Here is a 23,691-nt window from a genome sequence, read left to right on the forward strand (position 1 = left end):
GTTTTAGGGATGTTCCTGTTGCCTGAGTTCCCGTTGAGTTCTCTTGGAATTGAGAAAGTAATTTGGGACGTGAATTGTGCGGGCAGAACTTGGATTTCCCGAGAACGTGTGTAGAGGCCGGTGTGAGTTGGGGAATAAAAAATTGCTGTTTGAATCTACAAAGTGTGAGTGGCTCGTGATCTAGTGCCCAGCCAAGACTGCGGCAATGGAATTTTTAAAATATGTTTACAAGTATTTTATGTTGGCATCCCATTGTGTGTTATTCCCCCCACCCCAATTCTAGAGATTGAACCCAGGGCTTTGTGCATGCTAGGCAAGCACTCTTCCACCAAACCACATCCCCAGCCCATTTTACTTTTTATTTTGAGAAGGGTCTCGCTAAGTTGCCCAGGCTGGCCTTGACCTTGCCTTCTTCCTGCTTCAGTCTCCTGAGTCACATGGATTACAGGCGTGTGCCCCTACATACACCCCAGTTCATAGCTTTTGAAAGTTAATCCCACTGAAAGAGTCTTTCATATGTAGGTTGTTTCCTATAAGATCATTCAAAAGTGTGGACTCAGCCTCCCTTTTCCTTAAACTTCTTCCTAGGAAGGAAAGGGGACAACTGTCATTTAAGCAGTTTAGTTAATAGTTTCATAATTCCTGTCCTTTAAAATAGGCTGAAAAAATGGGAGATTTTCCTGAAGTTTATAATAAATAGCTGTTTCCAAATTCTGTATTTTTGTTTAAGCCTGATCCTTAACATAGCAGTCCAGTCCTGCGAAGTTTTTTCCTTACGTTGCATTTCATCATATCTAAGATATTTTAGTACCTTTGATACTGGAATTTGTCTTATAATCAGTGTTAAACTATTTCAAAGTTTAATCCACAGTGTTTTCTTTCCTGTGTACATTTATTAAGATGGGGTATATTGAGTTGTGTAGTTGTAAGTTCCTTTAAAGATTATCTTAGTTAACTCTCCTAATAACCCAATGAAATAGGAAGAGAAAGTCTTATTTCCATTGTGTTCCCGAAATGCTCCAGAGGGAGGGTTTGTTTGGGAAGTTTGCTTTTGTGCCTACAGACTGGAGGTGCTGGGTCCTGCACAAGCCTTGTGTGGCTGAGCCAGCAGGTCCTCGTCCTCTACCTCAGAGTTTTCTTCAGCTGTCCTATTGATGAAGCATTTTGTCTTTTAGGTAAGAAATGTTTTCAATATGACAGCCAAAGAGGGAAGGAAGAGATCAGTCCGTGTCCTGGTGGCTGTGGGGAATGGGCAGGGAGCTGCAGGTGAGTAGGGTGACACTGGACACAAAGAGGCCTGGCTGCCCGGCTGGAAGCCAGGGCCCTGCTGCTAGTCTCACTTTTTCTACTAATAGAGCCGTCTTGAGGTCTGGGCTCACAAACCTGGTGGTAAACCACGAAGCTTCTCAGAGAAAGAAAGAAAAGCTCTTAAGCCCTACATCTGAGGACTGGGTATTTTAACGGGCTTAAGACACTATTGTATTGTGCATAATAGTGAAAAATTAGAACAAGTTCAATCGGGCCTAGTTACAGGATAGCTGTCCAATATAATATTCTTTTTTTTAATATCTATTTTTAGTTATAGGTGGACACAATATCTTTATTTTTTATGTGGTGCTAAGGATCAAACTCAGTGCCTCACGAATGCCAGGCGAGTGCTCTCCCTCTGAGCCACAACCACAGGCCTCCAAAGTAATATTCTATAGCCATTAAAAAATTGTGAAAAATTACTTACACAATAAGTAATTTTTGTTAAAAATTTGTCATGTAATCATGATTTTTTTTAAAGTCATTTATATGCAAGGAAAAAACTAGAAGACTATACACTGATAAGTGTTCACTTGGGTTAGCAGGTTTGTCAACCATTTAAATTTTCTTCTTTAGATTTTTAAAGTTTCCCTACTGAACATCTTGTTTTTGAAATGTGTTCACATAGAACTGAAAAACTGTTAGTTGCTTCCTTTTGAAAATTTCAAAGCAAAAGCAAAATACACGATAGGGCGTTGCTGTAAGAGACCATGGTTAGCAGTTACTGTTGTCTCTTTTCAAAAATATCTTTTCTGAAATTTTATGTCCATGTTACCTCCCTTTACCTTTTTATAAAAAGCTTAGCAGAGATCTTATTATAGCCATGAATTTGCACCTTGCTCTTCTTGCTTGGTTTTGCCCTCAGAGGTCTTCTGTTAGCATAAGCAGATTTCTGGTATTGGTTTCATAGTGTTCCAGTGTGTGCATAGACATGATTTTTGACCCAATCCCTATTGTTTCCACATTTGTATCATTTATTAAAAACAACAACAATAACATTGACCTTTTTGTACATGGAGTTTGTTGAACTTTTGGAAATATAGAAATAGGAGAAATGTCTTGAAATTGCTGCCGCACTAGGTGTAAATGTCAAGTATGGCCAGATCTCCTCCTCAAAGTTTGCATCAGTTTATGTCCCTCTGTCCCACCCATCCTTGCCCTGAGTAGTATCGGACTTTACTGATTGTCAGTATGATCCCTGAAACGTCTCTCCTAGTTTATACCTGTACTTTCTAAGTTAGGAGAGTGCCGCGCCATTTTGCGTGTTCATTGGCCGTTGCGCTTTCATTTGGACATCTGTCAGTTCAGGTGCTTTGCCTATTTTTTTAATTGGGTGGTTTTCTTGTCTTTATTGATTGGGATTAGCTTCTTGTAAGTTAAGGACATGAGCCCTTTTTGTCTATCAGATATTTTGACTTAGTTTTGAATTTTTTTCCACATCGAAGCTTTAAAATCCACAGAAGTTTTAAACCTTAACATAGCACACATTGAGTCTTGTTCTTCTGAACAGTTTCACTTGAAGGTCTTTCCTCATCTGCCCACGGCCCAGCTGCATACAGCAGAGGGCGCCATTTGCCCAGAGCAGCCCAGGAGCTTGGGCTGGGTAATGCAGGGCAGAAACCCTGGCTGTACAGAGCTTTCTTGAGACTGGGACATCCACTGAGTGAAGCAACTGTAACCTCTCTAATGAGGATGGGCATTTAGCTGGCTATCAGCCAAAAATTGGTTTAAACAACAATTGTCCTTAAATATGATTCTCAAAAGATTAGAATTTTTAGTGACTTTAGTGACAGTTATTTGGTGCTGGCAGCTCCACAGCCAGGGACATCTAACTTGGTTTTGTTTCATCTCTCTGTAGGCCCTTTGTCACTGCGGGGAGCCAGAGACAGCAGACACTTCACCAGCTTGAGCCATGCGCTGCAGACACAGTGCTGTATCTCTCCTTCCAGTAGCTGGTCAGGCCACCAGTACAGACCCTACAGCTTCTTCACTAAATGTATGTAGACTGGCACACACTTCCACCTCCTGCAACAGGAAAGTAGGGGTGCTTTCCTGACTTGATTTTTAAAGAATTAACATTTTAGTGATTGTTAAACTAAAAATGCATGATCTTGTTCAAGTAGTACCTAGAATTATCTCACATGCCAGACCTGTATTTGGAGAGCCGCTGGTTTACTTGGAGCCCCTTATTTGGGGCACCTGAGGACTAAAGGTATTGAATTGTGCCCCAGATACCCTACTGATTTAGAGTCACACCAAGAAGCACACACTGTTTTTAGCTGGGCCTTAGCTGAGGAGATAGGACATCTCATTTTGAAAAGTTCAAGAGACATCACTACTCACGCTTCCTCTTTGGGATAGTGTTTGAAAGTGTGATCTGGACTAAATTAGCTTGTCAGGCAATCAATGGAGATGGAGTTCACAGTTTAGCAGTAGGTTAAATTTTGGATAACCAAGGCAATTCATGATCATTCTAGAATGTTCAGCAGATATAGAAAAATCAGAAGGGATTAGCTGGCAAGTGATCTGCTTCTCCAACAATGGACTGCCACTCTTTTCACACAGCACCATGTCCTGTGCTTCCCCGGGCTGTGTGGTGACCATGGAATTTTCCACTGTGAAGATGTGGATCATTTTAGCGTGGAAGTCTCGTGGTACTCGTGGTACCTGGATTAGTGGCATAGTGACACAGATATGAATGTCAGGTCAAGGGGCTGGAGTACCACAGGCTTGGTTGTACCTGTGGATTTAGGTGCAAGGAGAAGAGAGGTGGCTAGAGCTGGGCCCGCTGGTCTCTCCCCCTCATGCCCACAGCCTCATTTTTTTCTGAGTTGACTTTGACCCTTAGAGGAGTATTTTAGACCCAGAGGCCTTGGGAATTTTATTTCTGATCATCTTTTCCCTGCTCGAAAAAGGCTCTTCTCCAACTCTTCTTGTTCGAGCGTGCCCCTCATCCTCGCACACCTGCACTGTTGACCCACATCTGCCTCTGACTCTCCACCAGCCCTCCTTGTCCTCAGTTATGTGGACTTATGAGGTGGCTGCTCCTGAGTCCTGCTGAGCTGGGCTACAGTGGGAGACCTCTGTGGAAGCCAGTGTGCTTTGCTATTTCAGGAGTGTGAGGATGGCCTTAGGCCTGAGCTTAAGCGACCCCATTTTAAAAACTTCAGTTTGAAACCTGCAGTCTCACCTGGCATGCCTAAGGGAGCCCTCCAGGATGGCCTCAGACACAATCAAGTCACTTCTCCCCATCCTGAGAAACAGAGAGAAGCCTCTGTCAGGCTGTTCTACCCTGAAAAGAGGGAAAGACGAGAAAATCAGGGAGGGACCACCAGACCAGATGTTTTAACCCCAGGGTGAATGTTGTCACTGAGAAATCTGGTGGTAACTGATAAGGATTGAAAGGGGGGTCAAAAGTCCCCAAATTTAGTATAAATAATAGAGCAAACAAATGAACAGACATTCAGCCAGCCAAAACAAGGATGCACCCAAGCTGGAGTGTCTGATGAGGACCTGGACTGACATCTCATCACTTGTCATCTTGTGCCTGATCCTTACCGCTCTCCAACTCTATAGCCACATCTTGACCCTGGTGAGAGCCGCAACTTCTCCCTGTGACCCTCTCCTCAGCCGGCCGTCAGCTCCATTTCAGGAGAAGCCTGCCTTGGTTCCTGACCTGATCACCGCGGTCTGAGTGAGTGTGTATGTCTGCTGGACATAAAGCCTAAGGCTTGAGACTTTTGAACTTAGCCTGCAGAGGGAATGTCTGTCATTAGCCTGTCATGATTAAGTGTGTTTGCAGTGCTTAGAATTAATCTAGAATAGTTTGCTGTGAATTGATTATAAAGTCTATTACAGTGCATAGCATGAAGGATGGTCGTCGTCTTGATTAAGAACCTATAGAGTGAAATTTTATTGAGTGATTCTAGTGAATAAAGCATTGAAAAGGGCAGAAGTGAAGGGACATTCTTTATTTCTCCCCCTTGACTGCATATGTTGCAACTTTGCCCCTAGGACAATGAGGAAATGGCTTTTGAAATTCTAGATCTCCAAGACACAGAAACTCATGGGTTTTCAAAACTTACTGAAGAGGATGTAACCTTGTACTTGTTGAAACTGTGCCCTGTTGTAGAGTCCTCACTTAAATGCCATGGGTCCCATTTAGTAAGTGGTGTAACTTGCATGATTAAGAAAGAACTTGGGTTGGGGCTGTGGCTCAGTGGTAGAGCATTGGTCCAGCTTGCACAAGGCCCCGAGTTCAATCCCCAGCACTGCAAAAAATAGAAAGAGTTCAGTCTATTAGCGTGGATGCTACAATGGATTGTGCATGCGGTGTGTGTGCACATGCACACATCTGTTTCAAACATGAACTTCACTCACATAAGTGTAATTAACAGGTGTATAAGTTAACCTCATTGTCCCTCCAGAAAGTGTCAGAAAGAGTTGAAATAATAGTAAATCTAAGTAGCCTTTGAAGTTCAATAGTCTTTACTTGAAATTAAAATAGTAAAATGCATGTTAATAAAGAACTTAATTCAACGGGTAGACATTAAAAAGTCATAGTTGTGAATAATATTTATGAATGTAGGAAAATATTCACAGTGTAACAGTCAAATAAAATTGAGCCACTGCAGGACCTATATAAAGAAAACAAAAGCAATACAATAAAAAAATTTCTGATAAACGTAAAAATTAAAAAAACAAAAATATTATCACTTAAATTGATAAATTGAATAATAATACAAAATTTCAGTTTTATCTTGTGAATCATAAGTTCCATAGAATTTTATTGCCTCTTTTTAATTTAAATGAATGATTAAAACTGTTACCTTGTGGGGCACCTTGGTGCAGCCTGTAATCCCAGGGGGTCCGGGAGCAGAGTCAGGAGGATTTTGAGTTCAAAGCCAGCCTCAGCAAAAGTGAGGCTCTAAGCAACTCAGTGAGACCCTGTCTCTAAATAAAATAAAAAATAGGGCTGGGGATGTGGCTCAGTGGTTTGAGGGTCCGTGAGTTCAGTCCCCATTACCCTTAAAAAAAAAAAAAAAAAAAAAAAAAAAGTGAACAATCAATATATCAAATTTGTGACAAAGCCTCTCTGAATATGTATATTGTTTCTTAAATATCAGTTATATCATGGAATTTAAAGTATGTTTAGAAGCATTTTATGTTGGCATCCCATTGTGTATTATTCCCCCCCTCCCCCCAGCCAACACAATGTATTGAACTCAGGGCCTTGTGCATGCTGGGCAAGCACTCTGCCACTGAGCCACATCCCCAGCCATTCTTATTTTTTTATTTTGAGAAGGGTCTTGCTAAGTTACCCAGGCTGTCCTTGAACTTGCCCTCCTCCTGCCTCAGCCTCCCCCACTGCACCCAGCCCAGTTCATAGCTTTGGAAAGTTGATCCCATTGAAAGAGTCTTTCATATGTTGGTTGTTTCCTATTAGATCATCCACAAGAATGGACTCAGCCTCCCTTTTCCTTCAACGCCATTTCCTAAGAAAGGGGCCACCATGAGCCAGAGTCAGCTAGCTTTGAAGCAATTTAGTTGATACTTTTATAGTTCCTGGCCTTTAAAAGAGGCCGAAAAAATTGGAGATTTCCCTGAAGTTCATAATCAGCAGGTATTTCCAAAGTTTGTATCCTCGTTTCAGCCTCATCCTTAAGGTAGCGAGCCAGTCCGGCCAAGTAACTTCTTATGTTGTATTTCACCATTTCTAAGACACTTTAGTGTCTCTGACCCTGGAATGTGTCTTACAGTCAGCGTTAAACTATTTCAAAGTTCAACCCACAGTGTTTTCTTTCCTGTGGTACATTGATTACGATGGGGTATATTGAGGTATATAGTTACAAATTCTTTTCAAGGTGATCTCAGTTAACTCTCCTAATAACCTTGTGAAATAGGAGGAGAAAGTCTTATTTCCATGCTGTTCTTGAGGAAATGCTCCGGAGGGAGGTTTCATTTGGGGAGTTTGCTTCTGTGCCTACAGACTGGAGGTGCTGGGCCCCTCACCAAGCCTGTGTGGCTGAGCCAGCAGGTCCTCGTCCTCTACCTCAGAGTTTTCTTTAGCTATTCTATTGGTGAGCCATTTTGTCTTTTAGGTAAGAAATGTATTTAATATGACAGCCAAAGAGGGAAGGAAGAGATGGGTCCGTGTCCTGGTGGCTGTGGGGGATGGGCAGGGAGCTGCAGGTGAGTGGGGTGACTCTGGACATGGAGGTGGTGGTGTGCAGAGGCTTGGCTGCCCCGCTGGGAGCCCGGGGCCCTGCTGCTGGCCTACTTTCCCCCTCACTGAGCGTCTAGAGGTCTGGGCTCAGAAACCTTGTGGTAAACCACAAGGCTTCTCAGGGTAAAAAAAGAAGAGCTCCAAGACCTACATCTGAGGACAGTGGGTATTTAAAAGGGTTAAGTCACCGTTGTATTGTGTATAATAGTGAAAAATTAGAAGAGCAAGTCCAATCTGGCCCAGTTACAAAAACAGGATAGCTGTCCAATGTACTATTCTCTAGCTTGTGAAAAATCACTTACATAATTACTGTGTCAGTAACTAATGTGTCAGTAATGTTGATTTTTTTAAAGTCATTTGTATGTTAAGAAAAATTTAGAACACTATACACTGTTAAGTGTTTATGTGGATTAGTAGGTTTGCCAGTCATTTAAATTTTCTTCTTTAGACTTTTGTTTAAAGTTTCCCTAGTGAACATCTAGTTTGTGATATATATTCAAATAGAACAGAAAAACCATCAGTTGCTTCATACTGACACTTTCAAAGCAAAAGTAATACACATGATAGTGCGTTGGTGTAAGAAATCATGGTTAGCAGTTACTGTTGTCTCTTTCCAAAAATATCTTTTCAGTAATTTTGTGTCCAGTTATCACCCTTAACCTTGTAAAAAGCTTCACCAAGACATCATGTTACAGCCGTGAGTTCGCACCTTGCCCTTCTTGCTTGGTTTTGCCCTCAGTGATCCTGGGTTAGCACAGCAGATTCCCCTCTGTTCCGGTACTGGTTGCCTAGTGTCCCCGCGTATGCACAGACCTGATTTTTGTTACCTGCTCCCTATTGCTGAATATTTTTGTTTGCAAATTTGTATCATTTACTTAAAAAAACTGAACTTTTTGTACATAGATTGTTGAACTTTTGCAAGTATAGCAATAGGGGAAATGTCTTGAAATTGCTTGAAATATCTTGAAATTGCTGCTGCACTAGGTGTAAATGTCAAACATTGCCAGATCACCTCCTCAAAGGTTGCAGCAGTTTGTGTCCCTCTGTGCCACCCCATCCTTGCCCTGTGTATTCTCAGACTTTACTGATTGTCATCTGGTCCCTGAGACATCTCTCCTAGTTTCACCTGCGCTTTCTAAGTTAGGAGAGTGTGGACTCCATTTTCATGTTCATTGACCATTGCGCTTTCACTTTGGACATCTGTCAGTTCGGGTGTTTTGCCCATTTTTTAATTGGGTGGTTTATTTTCTTTTTTGATTGGGATAAGCTTCTTGTAAGTTAAGGACATGAGCCTTCTGTCTATCAGATATTTTGACTTTGTTCTTAATTTTTTTTTCACACTAAAGTTTTAAAATCCACAGAAGTTTAAACCTTAATATAGCAAATTTATCAGTCCTAGATCACTTCTGGCTTGTGTTTTGCTTAGAAAGCCTCCTTTTGAAGGTTATATATTTCCCTAACTGATGGCAGCAAATAATGGAAGCATTTTTGCAACTTGTGATGAACCTCATTTCTTGGGATTCAGCATTTACAAATTGAAAAATTGTTGGTTTTATTTTCCTGGTTCATTAAAATCTAAATTCCACTCAGAAGTTCCATTGATATCATAGTTTTACTCTATAGCAATGTATTTTTTCCCCATCTGTCTGGGCATTTGAATCTTTCCACAAGTGTCCAAAACCATTTGCCTCTTGTAAATATAGAGCATACTTAATTTTAAAAATTGAGTATATATATCATTATATTAGAGATTTATATAGATAATGTTATGTGTCTAAACTTGGGTTTCGTAAATACATCCAAATGTAATGTCTCCAGATTGCCTCAGAACAGGTGAGCAGGTCTCTGGCTTTCTTCGTGGCTGGTTGTGCATGCAGGTGTTCTGTGGGCAGTTGGAGGGAGAAGTGCGTGAAATGTTGTAGGAGCCCAAACTGGGAGCTGGGGAGAGGCACAGGCTGGGCCAGTTCTTTCGCTTTTCATAGTTTGGATTTTTCTTTGATGCTTTTGCTATTGGTTAGGCCATCATGTGGGTGAATTTTTTTCCTTGTTGTCACTCAGTAGATGATGATGAGCTCTGTGTTAGCCACCGGGGCACCACAGGCAGACAGTCACATGTCCCAGAACCCTCTCCTGGTCCTTGTGCTCAGAGCCTGTGTATCTCGTGAGACTCCGTTCAGACCCCCACTGTTGGTCAGACCCATGGCCACTCACTAGAATCATGAGATGGCTGTGAGCAACACTAAGGAACAGTCAGTGTGCATGTGATGTTGGTACTGTGGCTACCTATTGTAAGTCTTTATCCTTTAGAAGTATATAGAAAAAATTTGCACAAGTAAAATTTCTTTTCTTATTTCTTTTTTTATTATTATTTTTATTTGTTCTACTTAGTTGTACATGATAGCAGAATGCATTTCAATTCACCATACCAAAAACGGAGTGCAACATTTCAATTTTCTGGTTGTACACGTTGTAGAGAGGCACCATTTGTGCAGTCATATATGTACCTAGGGTAATGATGTCCATCTGATTTCACCATCTTTGCTAGCCCCCATAAGCCTTCCCCACTCTCCCCTTTTGCCCAATCCCATGAACTTCATGTTCAAGTCTAAAGTTGGCTAGGATGACTGGGTGGCATTGCAATCTCCTGAAGGTCCTTCTTGGATGCATACACAAAGAGAGAGCGAGGGATTAAGGGGCAGGAAGGAAACACAACTTTTTCAAACACTGAGATCTGGAGTCCAGCTCCTGCCATGTAGTCAGTGAATGAATGGATAATAGTTGTTTTTACAGGACCATGTGACTGGGGCTGCTCGGCTTCCTGTGGGCCCTCAGCATCCCCATCTATAAAGCAAGGGCACAGACCAAGGGTGCTGTCAGCTTTCTGTTGCTGTGACAAAGCATCTGAGAGAATCCCCTTAAAAGGAAACAGGGTTTCTTTGGGCTCATGGCTGTATAGGTCTCAGTCCATGGGATTTTAGCCCTGTTGCTTTGGGCCTGTGGCAGCACAGTAGGACATCCTGGCAGCTAGAGCTTGTGACAGAGGAGGCTGCTCACCTCTGGGAAGTGGGGTGGGGGTAGGGGGTAGGGGTAGGACTGGGCTGGGTCCCAATATCCCCTCAAGGTCACACCCCTAATGACCTCATTCCGTCCACTAGGCCCCACCTCCTAAAGGTTCCATTATGTCCCAAGGGCCACAGGCTGGTGACCAAGCCTTTAGCACATGGGCAATGGGGACATTTGACATCCAAACCACAATACCAAGTGATCATTAGCTGGGGGCTAACCCCTGGTCACCAGGCCAAGCCTCCCCACAGCCCAGGCCTGGGGAGATTGACTGCATTCTGCAGGACACCCACTGCAGGCAGCTGCCTCAGCCAACATGGAAGTCCTTAACAGAGTCTCTTTTTTGGGGGGTGGGGGAGGTACCGGTGTTTAGTCTCAGTGGTGCTTGACCACTGAGCCACATCCCCAGCCCAATTTTGTATTTTATTTAGAGTCAGGGTCTCGCTGAGTTGCTTAGTGCCTTGCCATTGCTGAAGCTGGTTTTGAAGTTTTGATCCTCCTGCCTCAGCCTCCCGAGGTGCAGGGATTACAGGAGTGCACCACTGCGTTGGCCAAGAGGCTCATTTTTGGCAGTGGAGTTTCCTTGGAGAGAAAGCTGACCCTGTCCTGGGGTCATCCCTGATTTGCCCACACAGCAGTGCTTTGTTACTTTTTCTTTTCTCTGGAGGGCAACTCAATTCATACCTAGTAAACATAGCCCCACAGGTTCTCTGATTAAGAATAGTGCAGAGCTGGGGGGGCAGTGGTGCATGCCTGTAATCCCAGCAACGCTGGAGGCTGAGGCTAAGGCTGGAGGATGGCCTGTTTGAAGCCAACCTTAGCCATTTAGTGAGGCTCTGAGCAACTCAGTGAGACTCTGTCTCTAATGAAATATTTTAAAAAGGGCTGGGGATGTGGCTCAGTGGAAAAGCACCCCATGGTTCAACCCCTTGTACCAAAATACCAAGGGGGAGAGAGAGAAAGAAATAAGGGAAAACTCAGGCTAAGATCTTAACCCTGCAAACGCAGCTGGTAGAGAAAGGTGCTGACTGTAGGACTATGGGGATTTACCTCACCAAGTCTCAGTTAGCCAATGCTCTCCAAACCTGTCACCCTCAGGGCTAGGTGAGCTCCGTGGTAGAGCACTTGCCTAGCATGTGCAAGGCCCTGGGTTCAATGCCCAGTGCGGCAACAAAAAGGATTTCAAAACCCCATGTCATCCTCAGGTCCAGGGAGAGCAGTTAGGGCAGCTGTCTGCCCCTGAGACTGGGCCTGGGAGGACTCACTGGGAGGATGCCAGGGGCTCATCAAGGGTCCGGGGAATTGCCACCAGTGCGGCCAAGGTCACTCCTTGATGGCAAACTGAAACCTGTGAGCCATGTTTTCTGTGACTCTCAGGAATCCCTTCCATACCTCTGTCCTTAAAACAGGGAAGAGTAATAATGTCACTCAGTCCCTTTGTACTGCTGGGACCACAGTGGTCTTTAGAGGAGATCTCATGGCTGCCCTGGGTCACCCCTGCTTCACATCCCCTTGGTGACCAGTGGTCTCTTCCCACCTGAATGCTGTCCAGACCCGACTCCTGGGGGGCAAGCCTTCCCCTCCACTCTCCACCAGTGCTCACCAGCTGCCCTGGAGCACGGGAGGCTGTGACCCAGGCTTGGGGAGGGCTTCCCCCCTAGCCAGAGCCGTCCTGACAGCCCCAGGCTGCAGCCCCAGCCTGGAAGTGGCTGCCTGGAACAGAGCAGGAGGTTGCTCCCTGTGGCCCCTCTGGTCCCTCTCTTCCTCCTGTTGAAGAATCATGTGAGGAATGGCTTGTCCTTATCCCTGTGCAGAAGCTTCCAAAGAAACCACTTCAAAGTCCTGGAGCAGGGGAGGGGGTTGAAAGATTTGGAGATGGAGCCATCTGAGAAGAAATGGCAGAACTTCAGAGAATGAACAACAGGAGTTCCAAGCCTCTGTCGATGGAGTTTCTAGCAAAACAGGATGTTGTCTTGCAGGAGCCGGAACAAATGGCCCTGGAGTGTGCCTGAGATGCAGTGTCCTTTCTCAGGCCCTGCGTTTACTCAGGACCAAACAGAGTCACCTCCACCCCTCCTGGGAGAATGGGGCAGAGCAGGGGATTCGAGATGGTTCCGGAAAGTGCAGGGCTTTGCCCACACACATCTAATGACCTATGTGTTCCCAAGATGGTGCATGGCCAGGGCTTCCTAGTAGCAATAAAGAGGATACAGGCTCCAGGTGTGGGGGTGCACGCCTGTAATCCCAGGGACTTGGGAGGCTGAGGCAGGACTATAAGTTTGAGGCCAGTCTCGCAACTTAGTGAGTCCCTAAGCAAACTCGAGGCCCTGTCTCAAAATAAAAAATAAAACATGGGGACTGGGATGTGGCTCAGTAGTAAAGCCCCCCTGATTCCATCCCCAGAATGAATGAATGAATGAATAAACAAACAAACAAAAGAACACAGACAGTGAAGCCGTGGGGTCAAGCCCCAGAAGAGGAAAAAAAGGGATACTGGCACTTGAAAAAAAGGGATACTTGGCTCAGATTGGGTCTCAGGAACCTTCAGCATGGAAGCCATGGGTTCTTAAAGCAGAGAGTCCCCCTTGCCCTGGCTCCGCAGGGAGAGCTGAACATGGCAGTGTGCACAGAGGCTAACACCCCCCACCCCACTAAGGCAGAGCTGGCACTAGAGGACCACATATGTCCATGTCATCCTCAAGACCTTCCATAAACCTTCCATCACCAGCACAACGAGGGTGAGAATGAGTCACTGAGTCCCAATCTGGCTGTCTGCAAGCACCCCCTAAAAGCTTTTTAGAAAAGCAGAGTGCTTGTCCATCTCTGGGCAATGGGATAAAACTCTCTGGGGCTTGTATTATTTTGCCCAGGAAACACACACAAGAAATCTACATGTTGATCTCACGAATGCATCCAAAAGCCAAACCCCAAACACATTTGGCAATTGAAAGCATGCTGCAGCATTTCTACTTGGAAGCTGCGACAGTTGGACATTGCACCTTTTCTGGAGGAAGCCTCACTCTAATTTCTTTGGTGTGGAAGATACGTGTCAAGACACCAAGACGTGGAGACCCGTTAAAGGGCTGCTCATCGCTGGCCATCTCTCGGCCAGTGTGCGGTTTCTCCCTAGCCAGAATGTCCTGGACTCTAAACAGTGGCTCATTGGTCCCTGAGCAGGCTGCAGAGGGCTTTGGCTGGAATGCACAGCAGCCTCTGAGGGCCTGACAGGTGGGCATGGGGCATTTGGGGGGCTTGGTTCTACCCCTTAAGCAGAACCCACAGGTCTGCCATCGTCTGTCAGGACCTGAAGCTGCATCTTCCCACTAAGCAATAAGCAGGCACAGTCGCCAGGACTGATCAGACGTGGAAATTGTAGCCCCACCCTGAGGTTGCCTTCCAGAGAAGGGACCCTGCCTGGGCCACCAGGTCCTGGATATTCTTTCCATCTTTCTCCTAGAAAAAAAAAATCATTGCATGAAGGGGTTCAAGTGACCAGAGGGCTGCCACAACAATGGCCGCACGACTGACTGGACAGAATTATGTTGGAGTCATTAGCTGGAGAATCAGCTTAGAAGAGGAAAACCTTGGAATCTCTCCAGGAGAAGCCTGAACATCTGATAGAAAGCACACACATTCCTGAAAAAATCTGTAAACAAGGAGGAGGCAGGTACTTCCTCTGGGTAATAAATGGTGCTTTCCAGAGTACACTTGGGTTGCCTGGAAACCTCAGAACTTTCCTCCCACCCCAGGAGGGAGCAGGACATGTGTGCCTACTCATCAACACCTCTTTTCCATTGTGAGGGCTGACCCAACACTGCAGGCCCAGGAGGGACAGGACTTAGCAAAGCCATCTGCACTCCCCGGGATGTGATTGAGCATCTGGCTCATCCCAGAGGATGGTGACTGGCAGATGCAAGCCAGGCTCCAATGACGTATGGAGTACCATCAGGAGGCCAATGGCCAGTTAAAAGTATATTGTAAAATAGCCTCCAATAAATAAATTTTAAAAATCATTAAAAAAAATAAAGAGGAAAAAAAAAAAAGAGCTTCTAGTCCTGAAGTGCAAACTATTTCAGGGGCTTCCAGGCTAAGTGACAGAAGCAGGCATGGAAAGAAACCTGCCTGTGAGCTCACTCATTGAGAATATAATACAGTTACACCATGGAAGTAGAAAAAATTATTGTGACTGATATTTTAATAATGATGATTATTATGATGGCCTTTCATGCCGGGTGTGATAATTGACTGCAGACATTTTACAAATAATGTTGATCAAACGCTCCCTCTGGGCCATGCTCTGGGCCAGCCACTCTACCTGCCTTGCCTACCTGATCCTCACAGTGTCCCCAAGAAGCCAACACAACAAACCAGAAAGCACAATGTCCCTGCTAGCAAGTGCAGGACCTAAGTCTAGAACCCAGACACAGAGATCAACCAAATCAAAAGAAATATTTACTGGAATACTGGTAGAAATCTAGAAGAGGCTGTGGCCTAGAAATGGGGAGGTTTGGCTTCAATCCTCAAAACCCAAAGCTGTCAAGATGGTTCAATTGACCATCCACATTAGAAACTACTCTCCAACGAAATATGCCCCAAACATTGTCAAAACAGAGGGACCGATTGGGAGGAAATGGCAACCCAGTAGAACAGGAGGCTCGAGGAGAAACACAGATGAGGACTTTGCACGGGCCGAGGTCGCTGGAACACAGCTGGCAAGCAGATGATCACAAGTTCAAATGACGTATTTTATTTTATTCATTTATTTACAAAATCTAAGGATGTTGATAATATGTGCTGGGAAGGGGATAGGAAGATAAGCTTTTTTCATACACTTTGGAGGCACATTTAACATTATCCATGAAAATGCACGAATGCTATGCTGCCTACAACTCAGAAATTTAGGTCTTGGTACATGCCCTGGGAAGCTCCCAGAAGGAAATTCATTTCAATGTTGTGTTAAATTATAAGACATGTACAATGAAATGGCCATTGGCAGGAAGTCTGTGGCCACAGTGAATAAGGACCTGCAAGTTCTTAGGACCTGTGGGTGGAAAGAAGACCCTGGACCACGTGTTTCAGCTTGTGGGACACAGACAGAGCCCTGAACATAGGCTGGTCCAGCGGCACTGTGCATCTCTCCAGATCCACACAGTGTGGAAACCGCAGCCATCACTTGGCTTTAGGGACAGTAGCTGAGGTGATCCTCTCTTCTGGGAGGTAGGGGACCACGGGTGACTCCCTAACAAACAGATGACCAGAGCCACCTCTGGGGAGAGTCTGGGCCAGGGGGTGATGGGAGAAGAGGAATTTGACGTTCGTTCGTGGTGGCTGGATTTCTTTCCAGGAGAAAATCTGGTTTCTGCCATCATGTTTCCCCTTGGAGCTTTGGGCAAGCCCTCTTCCCACCCCTTTCCTCCATCTGCTCTCATGGGCTGAGTCTGTTCTCCCAGATTCACAGGTTGAAATCTTGAGCCCAGAGCCTCAGAATGGGAGCTATCTGGAGATAAAGCTTCTACGTCAAAGTGGGGTCACTGGGGAGCCACCCTCGTCCAGGATGCCTAGAGTCTTTATAAGGAGAAGGAATTGGTCACACAAGAGACACCAGGAGTGTGTGAGCACAGCGTATGACCCTGTGAACAGGTGGCAGGAAGGTGGCCATTGATGAGCCAAGGGGAGAGGCCTGGTTGTGAGCCACCCCTGAAGACAGAAAGCTTTTCCTCTGAGATGAGGAGTAGGATGAGGATGGCCACTTGTAATTCCCAGAGCCCTGGGAGTCCCTGATGGAGTCATTTGGCAAGGGGAAAGATCAAAGGCATGGTGCTGGGGCTGGAGCTCAGCAGTAGCGCACTTGCCTGGCATGCGTGAGGCACTGTGTTGGATTCTCAGCACCATATAAAAATAAATAAATACATAAAGGTCTATCAAGAACTAAAAAAAAAAAAAAATTAAAAAAACAAAAGCACATAAATTGGATAGAACAAATCAAATGGTCTTTAAGATGATAGGATCACACATCATCTAAAACTCTAAAGAGTACACACAAACACATAGTTGGTTTTATGAGAACTAATAAAAGAAGTTTCAAAGTGGCAGGATCCCGAGAAAACACACCAAAATTGTTTTAGTTAGCTTTTCCTTACTGTGACCAAAATACCTGACAAGACCGATTTAGAGGAGGAAAAGTTTATTTTGGCTCAGGATTTCAGAGGTTCAGTCCAGGTTGGCCGACTGCATAGCTCTGGGCGGGGGGTGAGGCAGAACATCATGGCAGAAGGGTGTGGCAGAGGAGAGCAGCTCAGGGCATGGCCACCAATAAGCAAAGAGAGCTCCGCTAACCAGGGACAAAACAGAAACCTCAAAGTCATGACCCCAGAGTCCTACTTCCTCCAGCCACACCACACCTGCCTTTAGTTACCACCCAGTTAATCCATTTCAGTGTCTTAATCCACTGATTAGGTTACAACTCTCATAATCTAATCACCTTACCCCTACATTATCTCACATGTGAGCTTTTGAGGGATGCCACGTACCCAAACCATAACAAATTCACTGCATTTCTATGTACTACTACTAATTAATCTTCAAAGAAAATTATAAAGATAATACCATTTTCAATAACATCAACAAAAAATAAAATAGCACTTTGAAATTAACCAAGGAAGTGGAAGATGATAGTGTAATGATAATGATAAAGCACTGTTGAAAGATATTGAAGAACATATAAATTTGTGGAAGCATCCCATTTTCATGAATTGGAAGACTTAATATTATGATGTCAATACCACCCCAAATCTACAATTTGATCCCTAAAAAAATACAAATGACAGTTTAAAAAAAATTTTAGATGTTGATGGAACTTTATTTTATTCATTTATTTATATGAGGTGCTGAACTCAGTGCCTCGCACATGCTAGGCAAGTGCTCTACCACTGAGCCACAACCCTAGCCCACCAATGACAATTTTAAAAAATATTTTTTAAGTTGTCAATGGACATTTATTTATTTATATGTGATGCTGAGGAAAAAAAAATACAACCCAGTGCCTCTCACATGCTAGGTAATCACTCTACCACTGAGCTACAATCCCAGCTCCCAATGACAATTTTTGCAGAAAAAGGAAAAACCCATCCTAAAATTCTTATGGAATATCAAGGGAATCCAAGTAGCCAATCCTATTATGAAAACGAGAAACAATTAGAAGGACTCAAACTCCCTGATTTCAAAACCTACTACAGAGCTAGCACAATCAAAACAGTGTGGTGTTGACAGAAAGAGATCAATGGGACAGAATAGAATGCCCAGAAGTAAGCCCTTGTGTATATGGTCAAATGACTCTTGATAAGGGACACAAGACCATTCAATGAGGAAAAGAACAGTCTTGTCAGCAAATCATTTTGGGGAAAACTGGACATACACATGCAAAAGAATGAAGTTGAACTCTTACCTAATACAACACCTACAAAAGAAAACATAGGGCAGTAGATTCAGGACACTGGAGTTAACAATGATTTTTTTTTTTTTTTTGATAAAATGCCAAAAGCACAGGCAACTAGAAAAAAATAAATATATTGGACTTCATGAAAACTGAAGTTTTGCTCATAAAAAGATAACATCAATACAGTAAAAAGACAGTCCATTGGATGTGAAAAATAATGGCCAACCACATATTTTTTGCACCACCACACCAGGTGTGAAGTGTAATTCTTAGCAGTAGGCTGTGTATAAAACAGGATGCTGACTTTAAAAACCCCAATGTTATATAATGGTCATTAAGTATGCCTGCTGTTTTCTTAAGCAAGGCATTATCTTTTGATGTTTTCCATTATATATTATTTTAAAACACCTCTATAACAAATACAGACTTCTTTTATGAGGGGTAGAATTAGAGACCCGGGGAAAATTATAACAGTGTATCAGAAGTAACCTATAAAATTACTAAAATTTGAGTATGCACCCTATCTCCCCTCTTTTGCCCTGGGGAAGAGATTTTGTTTCATTTGCCTTTGATGCTCCCAACACTAATTAGTTAAATGTAATCTGTGAATGGTGACAATCTTCACACACACACACACACACACACACACACACACACACACACCCTACCTTCCCCACTCAAAGCTTCCTTAATCTCAGGCTACACATAAACAAGTAGCTAAATGACAGACTCTGGGAGGCCAAGGCCAGGTCTGTGCTGTATCCCGGAATGTTGAACAGTATCTGACACCTAGTAGGACCTCAACATCTCTCTGTCCAGTGTATATAGGACCAGAAATACCTGGCTCCCTGTAGAGCAGTGTGTTCAGTTGGAAGCACCATTTAAAAGTGAGATTTCCAATCCGTGAAACTACAGAAGGCCTGAGGGCTGATGGCTGGGGAAAATGTCCTATGAGAAAGGGTGAGGGTACAGATGTTTGCAGCTCACAGATGTGATGGTTTGTTAGTGTCCCTCAAAAGTTCCCTTGTGAGACAGTGCTAGTTAGGAGAGCCTTGACCTAATTAGTGCATTGAACCCCTGGTGGGGACTAACTGGGTGGTAACTGTAGGCAGTAGGGTGTGGCTGGAGGTGGTGGGTCTCTAGGGAAGGCCCCTGGGGTTGCTACTCTGTCCTGGTGAAGGGAGCTCTCTCTCTGCTTCCCGGGTGTGCCCTCCTGAGCTGCTTCCCTACTCCACGCCCTTCTGCAGTGATTTTTTTTATAATAATAATAATTATTATTATTATTATTGTTGTTATTTTGGTGTGTGCAGTGATGTTCTCAACTGTGAAAAGGTATTTAAAAATTGACTCAAATACGCCGCCCCCCACAGCAAGGAGAATGGCAGGTGCCTTTTCAGGGGTTAAGTGATTTTCAAAAGGGTGTCCCCAGAGTTTTTATTGAAAATCCCAATGTTTCCTGATGCATTTTTGTTGTGGGAGATATGCTTCCATTCTCCTGTGACCAGGGATTTGTCTTCAGCTTAGCAGTGAATGGGTTGGTCGCCTGTAAGGAATGTGAAGTAGCACGTGTTCTGACTGCTCAATGGACAGTTAGATCAGAACCTAGGACACGTGAGTGTGTAAAAGAGTACGTGTAAGAGGTTAGGGTTGCATGTTGCCTAATGCAAGTTATTGAGTTGAAGTTACATTTGTTAATTTTAAAATATGGAAGGAAGTATGGTGTTTGGTCCACTTGAGGATTCACTCAATAGAGTATCAGACTTTGTTTCTTTTTTGTGGCACTGTGGAGATGTGAATGAGAACAAGTTGGTGACATCTTTCAGGTGGAAGCATTGTCTGAGGAGGTTGGGTAAGAGGCCAGTGTGGGTTGGAGGGCCTGGGCAGATAGAGAGAGGCCAGGGCACACCCCAAAGCCTGGAGACTGCACTGGATGTCCAGGGTTGTGAAACACCCTCCCCTCTTACTCACAACTGAGAGCAAGGGGCATTGATGAGTTCAGTTTGTGTGCGGCTGCATCCAAGGTGGCTCGGCTAGGCACCTCTGTTTCCTTGACTCAGGAGGCTGGGAGTCCAGGCTCCACCGAGGCTCGGCTGGGAGGATCGGACTCTGAGTTTATGCCTGTGTTCCTGGTAGGATCCATGTTGGCTGAGCCTCAGTGTTTTTGTAATGAGAGGATGGGTGACCGTCATGTCTTTATCACAGGACACACTTGCTAAATGGATTTGTTTGCTCTGAGGAGGAAAGAGAGAGGGGGGAGTGGTGCTGGAGACAGGGATGCAGACAGGGGTCATGGACTTGGCATAACTCAGTCTTGGAGGTGATATCCCATCACCTGTACCCACTTCAATTCCCATGAATCCAGAGGCTGAGCCCCCTTGAGGTGAGGGGTGAACCGGTTCTGGGCAGCAGGATGCTGTGGTACCTCGGAGTCTCTGTGAGACCCCAACACTAGACACACTTGGCCCTTTTGAAATCTTAGGAGAAGCCTTGGGAAGTTGTATGGCAGAGGGGAGCAGCCTCTGCATCTCAGTCCCCTCCAACTTGCCATGGTGTAGAGAGGGAACTGCAGCCACGATGGGACGGACATTGGCCATGTCCCTGTGTGGGACACAGGCCTGATTGAGTTAGGGTGCATTCTTTGTCTCTCCCCTTCTTGTGATTGTCCCATCTGTACATTTGTGCTTTAGCCACCTGTGAGTCCCATCTCTGGTTTCAGAGAGAATAGAGGGTGTTAGGGGCCAATAGACACAATAAACCCTAGAGATTAGATGCTACCCTACTTTCCAGAAAAGACTGGGCACACCATGAGTTGCACAATGATGGGACCAGGGTCCAAAAGCTGCTGAGAGGGAAGGACTGGTTGTGAATGCATTTTTGAAGGCTCCAAGCTGGAACTCTAGTGGCACCAAGCAGGGCAGATGCTGGTGGGGATGTTTGGGTAGTTGTTGGTGAACACCTGTGCACCTGAGATGGGTAGGCATGGAGGAGAAATCAGCAGCCCATAGGGCTTTTGAAAGTGGTCTTATGTGAAAAGAGGCTCAGGTATGGGCACAGGAAATGACATCATTGCCTTGACAATGGATCCAACAGAACATGGAACCCTGGTATCCAGGCACCCACTTCACTGACCAAGCCATCCGAGCTCACTTGGTTGGAGCCACTGGAGGGAGAAGGATGTTCTCCTGTGGTTGCAGACAATGCCGAGCCTCAGGCTCCCAGGAATCTCAGGGGGGCCAACTAGCCCTTTTGTGGATACACTGGGTGAGGCTTCATCTTAGACGCCAGAGCCTCTGGCGATTGTCGCAGAGGAGCTCAAGAGTAACAGTGAGTAGCACAGGGCAGGTGAGCCCAGCAGGCCCTCTAGTCTGATCCCTGATGAATGGCCCAGGACTCCTATTCTGACTCTGTGTGTGTGTGTGTGTGTGTGTGTGTGTGTGTGTGTGTGTGTGTTTGTACTGATGGGAACTGTCCCATTGTGCTTTGACTCTAGTGTATTGGCACAAGTCATTTTTCTGTTTGTCACCATTTCCATTTTGAACCCACCATTCTTGGTCCCAACCCAGGGTGAAAATGATCAGAACACGGAGGAGCCCTTCAGGGTTCAGAGCCTTGAACCTTACAGGCAGGACCAGCTTAGGAATGAGCTCCTGCCTGTCATTTGTGGGAGGAACCTACAGTTCAGCAGCCACATGGGGTTAATCTCCTGGGATTTCATCCCCACCCAGCAGGTGCTGGATCTCTTGTTCCCAAGGTAAGCACCAGACCACCAAGCCCAAGTGTGTAGCCCCCTCATGCCTCTGTCTTGGGGCTGCCATGTGCCTCTCAGGGACCCAAAGGTTTGTGATACCTAATGAGATAGAGGACCACACTCATAGTGGAATGTCAGCCCCGAATGGGAGGAGTCCTGGAGGTGCCTGCCACAGCCTTGCAAGGGCAGTGAACTTCCCCTCTCAGGCAGAGAAACCATCCTGACTCCAGCTGATCCACAGAGGTCCGTGGAGCAGTCCCCACACACTGGGCACCACAGCTCAATGGTGTGCACTGAGCTCATTCCCAGGTGGACTCAGTGAGGCCAGGTGGTCTTTCTGGTGTGATGTTGGCTTTGTGAAGAACGTAGATCTGTGCCAGAGGCGTCTCAAAACTCGGGCCTTGGGAAAAGCACTTTTGGGTTAATAAAGACATGTTAGTTTCCATAGTGGGACAGAGCGTCCTAGCTGGGACATAGCTGGACAGGGGCTTTGGACATGGCAGCTCCCACACCCAGAGATATGTGGGAATCAGCAGTTTGGGCTCATTCACTGGTGAACATGGAGAAAGCACCCACTGTGTGAAGACACGTTTCCAGTCACGTTTCATAATTCAGTGAAAAATGGGGTGCAAATGATTGCCATTGTGTCCCTTTTCATGGGGTCAGCCTAAACCGCAGGTGCCATGAGTACATATCCTCCATGTGACTGCATCCCTGACTCCATGAGGCATAACTGCACGTTGTCCTCTTCAGTGACTATGGTGGACCCTTGGACCAACTTCAACATGGAATGGGCTTGGGGTCAAGAGGGTGGGCTCCTGTTTCCAGAATAGGGACCTGCAAGGTGATTTGACTTGGGAAGGCTGAGGAAAGACTGCTCTGCCCAATTCAGTTTTCTGCCTGCAGTGTAAGGTGTGGGGCTTCAACAGTAGGAGGGGTAAGGCGGGGAGTTGTAGGTGGAGTCAGGGTCCTCTGGGGAAGGCCCTGGGATAATGGATCCCCCCACACCACACCTCCCTGTCCTCCCCCAGGGCCACAGAGATGTGGTCTGCACTCATGGGAAAAGAGAGGTCCACCGCTACTCAGGGGAACTCAGTGAGAGCTCACAGAGAATGAGGTAGCATTGCAGCCCACGCCAGGGGAGGAGGTGTCTCTTGAGCCCCGAGAAGAGTGGGCAGGAGGACAGACACTCCCAGAAGGTGCATTCCAGGTTGGAGAGCATGTAGCCAAGAGGAAGAAGAGTGTCAGGCCTGCCCAGAGGAGGGGAGAGCTGGTCAAACCATGGATCTAGCGCTCCTTCGTTGAAGGTTCTTTGCCTGTAGCGACCTGTCCTGACCCTGCCTGTACAGCCACTGTGTCTTGCCTGAGGTGGACTGGTGTGTTCAGAACCAGGGACGGTTCAGGAGGGTAGGGTCAGAGGTTTGCTCTGGAGGCCGTGGCGAAGGCAAGGTGACTCCACACCTGCCTCCCCACAGTGCCTCATCTTCCTTCCTGGGGACCTGGGTGAACTTCTACTCCGAGGCTTCCCATCAGCCTCCAGGCTCTCTGAGTCTGCAGCAGCTGCTGCCGTACATGTGGCTCCTCCTGAGTGGCTTTAACCTGGAGCACCAAGCACACCACCTGCTGGCCCAGGTTGAAGATGGCAGATCAAGCCAGGCAGAGCCTGAGAGCCAGGCGGACCGGGGTGAGTACCTAAGTACCTCAACACACCTCCAAACCATACCCCTCCAATTAGTGTAGCCCTGTATGAGTAGATGAGTCCACTGTCAAGGTGGAGGCACCCACCATCAAGTGCTTTTCCCCAAACCCACCTGTGATCGTTGCTGCAGTGGGGAGAAAACCTTCAACACATGAGTCTTTGGGGACCAATCCAGATACAAAGTCTAGCTGTTTCTCTTTGATGGGTCCAAC

General features: G+C 45.7%; 1 protein-coding gene across 1 annotated transcript in view; it reads left to right on the plus strand.

Moving 5' to 3' along the window:
- The window catches only part of LOC144251269 (alpha-1,3-mannosyl-glycoprotein 4-beta-N-acetylglucosaminyltransferase A-like), a 110,775-nt gene extending 87,317 nt beyond the window's left edge, over nt 1–23,458 (plus strand). Inside the window, 5 exon segments of the mRNA XM_077794310.1 lie at nt 1,176–1,266; nt 3,167–3,304; nt 4,885–5,002; nt 21,596–21,783; nt 23,256–23,458. Of these exon segments, the coding sequence (XP_077650436.1) occupies nt 1,176–1,266; nt 3,167–3,304; nt 4,885–4,895 (240 nt within the window). The 3' untranslated portion in view covers nt 4,896–5,002; nt 21,596–21,783; nt 23,256–23,458.
- Nucleotides 23,459–23,691: the final 233 nt, after the last annotated feature.

The sequence above is a fragment of the Urocitellus parryii genome, assembly GCF_045843805.1.
Source record: "Urocitellus parryii isolate mUroPar1 chromosome 12 unlocalized genomic scaffold, mUroPar1.hap1 SUPER_12_unloc_3, whole genome shotgun sequence".
Taxonomy (NCBI): domain Eukaryota; kingdom Metazoa; phylum Chordata; class Mammalia; order Rodentia; family Sciuridae; genus Urocitellus; species Urocitellus parryii.